Below are 4978 nucleotides of genomic sequence, written 5' to 3' on the forward strand. Positions count from 1 at the left end.
AGGATGATAATAGCAAGTAACTGAAAGATCACAAAGTGGTTATGTATTAAAATTTGGATAGCTAGTGTATAGCAAGTAGCAAATTTGCTGAAATTAATGGAATTAGTTCAATTGAGAGATGGTTGTGTCAAGAAACCTTACATTGCAGATAGCTGGCAAAACATTTATTCATTTTGCCATAAGGAATCCCATCTTTCTGTAGATTTATTAAATTGTGCAATTCTTTATGAATAATGGTAGAAGCATATCTATGTTTAAATTGAAAATAAGTTTTTGAGGTATAAACAGATTAGCTTCATTAATGATGAGCTTCTGATGATTGTGGCAAATTAAGTCACATATGAATTAATATTATGCATAACAGCAATTTGGGAAGATTTGAAGACTCTCTATGATGTATTTTTATTGTCTGCGTATCTCACTGACTCTTGATGATATATTTATTTAGAGTTTGTATATCACATTATGTTACATGAGTAATCTTGTCTAATTTCTGAAGTCTTTTGAATCATATAGTAGTTAAAAAAATTAAAAGCCAGTGTTTTGTAGTCATTAGAGTGTAGGATTACAATTTAGGTGATTCAGATTCACATTGTCCCTGTGCCATGGCACAACTGCATAACTACCGTGATGATAAAATGCAACAGCACAGAGCCGTGTACACTGCCCTGTGTGCCTTGGAGGAAAGGTGGGATAAAAATGTACTATCATCAATAAATATAACTGTGTTTGCCCTTTCACATCTCTATGTCCACACAGTTCCAAGACAGTTTTATACAGAATATTTATAGAAATGCAGACACTACAGAAACATTTGTGAGCCAGTATGCTCACTTTCATTCATATTTGTTTCAAATTTCATAATACTATTAAAAAACAAAGCAATGAGAATGCCATGAATATGATGATAATCAAAACTGGAATTTTCTTCAACCAGTGCCCTGGAGAGATTAGGTTTCCTAGATTTGTACCTACACTGTAGCATTTACCCCAGAGGGAATGTTTTCAAGTTTGAGATAAGATCAAGAAGATACTGTGTTTTAAGAACTTGCTACATCTCCATGGGAAAGAAAGAAACTGTGGTAGCACCTTAGCAAACTACCACATTGAGGAGCATACACATGCCATTTATCTGAACATGGAGTGTATCAAACTCTTAATCATCAGCAAAGGGTATATTATGCACACACACACACACACACTCTATTACCTCAAAGCAACACTGAAGGAAAAAAATCTCTGCATTTAAGGTTGTCCAAAAGTTTTTCTTGTCTCATAGTTCAACTGGATTAATAAATTTGCCATGTGTTATTTTTTCTATGCAAGTGCTTTGCACTGTAAACACTAGCAGAGCAATCCTGTGTATGTCTCTATTCTCTCTACTCACAATATGAATCCTGATGCATCAGACCAGTGGTTCATCTAGTCCAGCATCCTGTTTCATACAGCAGCCAACCAGTTACCATGGGAGGCCAACAAAGATGACAGAGAGGCCGAGGTCTTCCCCTGACACTGCCTGCTGGCACGGGTATTCAGAGATTTACTGCCTCTGAATTGGAAGTTCCCTACAGTCACCAGCCCCACAATATTCAGTGGTGCTTACTCCTGAAGTCCCAAGTGCACATAGGATTCCACCCTAAATCCTAAACATATTGGCAATGCAATCCTGTGCAGAGTTATTTCGGGATCAAAACAGTAGGAACTAGTTTGGCATAGGACTGCACTAAGAATAACTCGAAACCATCCTTCAGATAAAGGCATATCAGCACTTCTGCCAATCCAATAAAATTACACCTGCAATGTTACATACAGGTGAAGATGTGAGCACAAATGTTTAGCATCAGGGTGTTATACTTTTGTGGCACAATATAACACAAATCACCTTTGACTTCTATAGTGCAATCCTATGTGGATTTGTTTCAGGCTGTGCTAATGATTTTTAATGGGATATGGAGTACCTCTGCATAAGATTGCACTACTAATAGCTCTGCTAACAGAAATACAAAAAAAAAAAACCATTGACTTTCACTATGGTTTAATACTACAATTAAAATAACAATACTGAGAAATAACAAAATTGCTGCCCTTTGTTACAGGATCTAACTTGCTACTTATACACCTCACACACACTTGCAAACAGGAGTAGTGGAATCCTCTCTTAAAATCTTCCATTGTTGTTATTACAATTACTTCCAAAATGTAACTGCCCTGCAGTTGATACTGTGGTAAATCTACAAAAAATGCCTTGTTCCTAAAATATACAAAAAACACTTCCCAAATTCAAAGAAAAACATTGTGCTTAAGTCAGCGGCTTATATACACAGTATATAAAGGTTAAAACTTTGTAGCAAGGTATTTGATGTGGAAAAGGTTAGTAAAAGTATACAAATAGGAAATTGCATAGGACACTGAGATGGCTCTGCAGTGGAAAAAAGTTCACTGCCTGCAAAATTCACTAGTAACATTTGGAAGAGGATAAGCAAACAAAGAGAAATCCAAAATGTACTTTGGCAATAGCTCTTTGATAAGCCCCCTTGGAGTGTTGCACAGATAGTAATGCAAAGTTTGAGGAGTCACTGGCTTGTACCACGATTGCCTTTCTGGGAAGCGTATGTACGAGGGTGCCTGCACCCGTTCCAGAACATAACTGGCATCCTCGTTCAGTCTTTCATAAGATCCAATGAAATCATATCTTATCGCACAGGGCTGGCACAAATTGTAGATTGGCATCCAGTGTTCATTCATTCTCTCCACCTCTTCATCTAAGAGGTACTGGAGAAATTCAGAGAAAGTGACATCATCTCCAGTGGTCTTCCCAGGGTTTTTCCTGTACCTTTTGACTATTTCGACACCATATTTCAGCTGATACTCTTTGATCTCTCCAAATTTATTTCTGTAAGCTGATAAAAGTCTCTCCATTGGGTCTCGGACAAAGATGAACTTGAAATAGTGCTTCAGTCGGTAACGGATCTCATCTGGTTTCATGTCACTTAGGAAAACCAAGTCCCTCTTGTGGTCCATTTTGAGTTTCACATCCACATTCTCCAGCACACCATCTAAAACTTTCAGGATCCGTTTCCAGTTGGAGCAGGCAACTTTGGGAACATAGCAATACAAAAAGCGGTGTTTGTCACTAACCAGGATGTGTTTGAGCGCTGTCCTCCTCTGGCTTGCAGAAAGGTCCCAGACACTGTGGGGCATGTTCTTTTGCCCACACATAGTACGGATCGTCCTGTTACGAGTATCTTGGAGCACCTGGTACCCTACATCCTCCTGCTCCGAAGCTACTCTGGCCCTGCCAGCGTTCCTCCAGGACAGCTCTCCACGGGAGGGATGGAGTGGCGGGGGCTTCACCTCAGCCAAAATGCCCTTCTCGATCATGAGCAGAAGGCCGCTGGAGGCCACAATCACACCAAACGTCAGCATGGAAGGCAACAGCACGGTGCCACCCCTGCCACGCGAGCGGGTCCGGGCAGAGACTGTGGCCCGCCGCACAGAACTGCCCCCCATCTCTGAGCCTCTGGCCACCACTGGGATGAGAGGCTGTGGGAACATGGCCCAGAGGGGGGCTGGAGAAGCAGCACGTCCCCCAAGCCCGAAGGGGACGAGGCCTCTGCCGTCGCTTTGGGTGGTGGGGCGCTGGGGCTGTCCCTCCTTAGTTCAACCGCGCCAGCTCTACATGCTTGCTCCGGGGAAGGGCCCCGGAGGCTCCCCGGCTCCTGCCTGCCATGCAGCGTTCAGCCCGAGCGGACTGCGCTCCGCGCTCCGCGCTCCTCTCCCACCGACAAGATCGCTGCTCCGCTTGGGCCTGCGCAGAAGGCCCCGTCCAGCCCAGGGCAGCTACAGGAGACGGGCCGGGCGCACAGTTCTCTCCCGGCGCCGCGACGACAAGGGCAGCCGCCCGGCAGTGACGGCCTGCTTGGGGAGGCGGGTCCCGGACAGTGGGAGGCTCCGGCAACTCCTCCTCCTCTTCTCTAGGGTGGCGGCTGCATCTTTCCCGGAAGCGGGGGGTTTCCTGCATTGCCGAGCTGCGGTTTGTGGGGGAGAGGAAGGCGAGGCTGTGCACGCGCACGCGCGCTCACGCCCCCCCTCGCTTTGGGAGCCGGAGCGGGACGGCTCGGAGCTCCGGCCGTGGGTGCGCTCGGGTGTCGGTTGGGAATGGACAGGATGCCCCCAACTTAGGAGACGTTTGCCTACTTTTATGGAAGTGCGCAGTAGAATTTCGGATCTGCTTCACTGTAGAGTTACAATGGATGTCACTTTAACTGTCAGCCGTAAATGTAAAGTTACAACTGATGCCCTGTAAAAGTCACGGTTATGCTCTGCGGCGCTGTTTTGGGGGCGCAATTGTAACCCAGGCTCCACTAGCGGGCTGCAGTTAGTCCATATTAGGTTAAAAGTACCGCAGGCTTCTTTCACTGATCCGAGGCCCTAAAGCAGCGGGCAGCTTGCCTCAGGAGGACTCCAGCTAGTCTCTAATATCATACATCCGTATTTTAGGACTGCAAGGAGCCCTTGGAAAGGGAGGAGACAGACAGTACACCAAGGCCGAGAGCATAGCTGCAGGGCTACTCGGCTCTGAGAGACTCGTTGGGCTCAACAGTCCTGAACTGTTTCATGTTAATTACGGTTCTATATATACTTTGCCATTTCAGTCTTATATTTGAAAACGTTCTCAAAGATTGCTCATTGTTATTTTCATCAATATAAGTATCACATGGGATCGCTTTGTCCAAAGATTTACACTCCCTCAATTCTTTATTTAAATAAAAATATATTGAACTCTTTCTGAATTTTGATTTAGCTAGAACACATGGATCTGAGGCATGGGCCTTCCTGTTATTTTTCCATGGGTTATGTGATATCTAGCATCAAATCACAGACCTCCTTTGTGTTCCCTGACTGCACCTTAAATATATATATATATATATATATATATATATATAGAGAGAGAGAGAGAGAGAGAGAGAGAGAGAGA

At 44.2% G+C, this 4978-nt stretch overlaps 1 protein-coding gene across 1 annotated transcript; it reads right to left on the reverse strand.

Annotated features, from left to right (window-relative positions):
- Positions 1-556: 556 nt before the first annotated feature.
- CHST14 (carbohydrate sulfotransferase 14) lies at positions 557-3912 on the reverse strand. The gene has a single exon (XM_054978084.1). It carries the CDS (start codon positions 3553-3555, stop codon positions 2437-2439), a length of 1119 nt encoding a protein of 372 aa, XP_054834059.1. The 5' UTR covers positions 3556-3912; the 3' UTR covers positions 557-2436.
- Between the last annotated feature and the right edge of the window lie 1066 nt (positions 3913-4978).

The sequence above is a fragment of the Eublepharis macularius genome, chromosome 4 (assembly GCF_028583425.1).
Source record: "Eublepharis macularius isolate TG4126 chromosome 4, MPM_Emac_v1.0, whole genome shotgun sequence".
In the NCBI taxonomy this organism is placed as follows: Eukaryota; Metazoa; Chordata; class Lepidosauria; order Squamata; family Eublepharidae; genus Eublepharis; species Eublepharis macularius.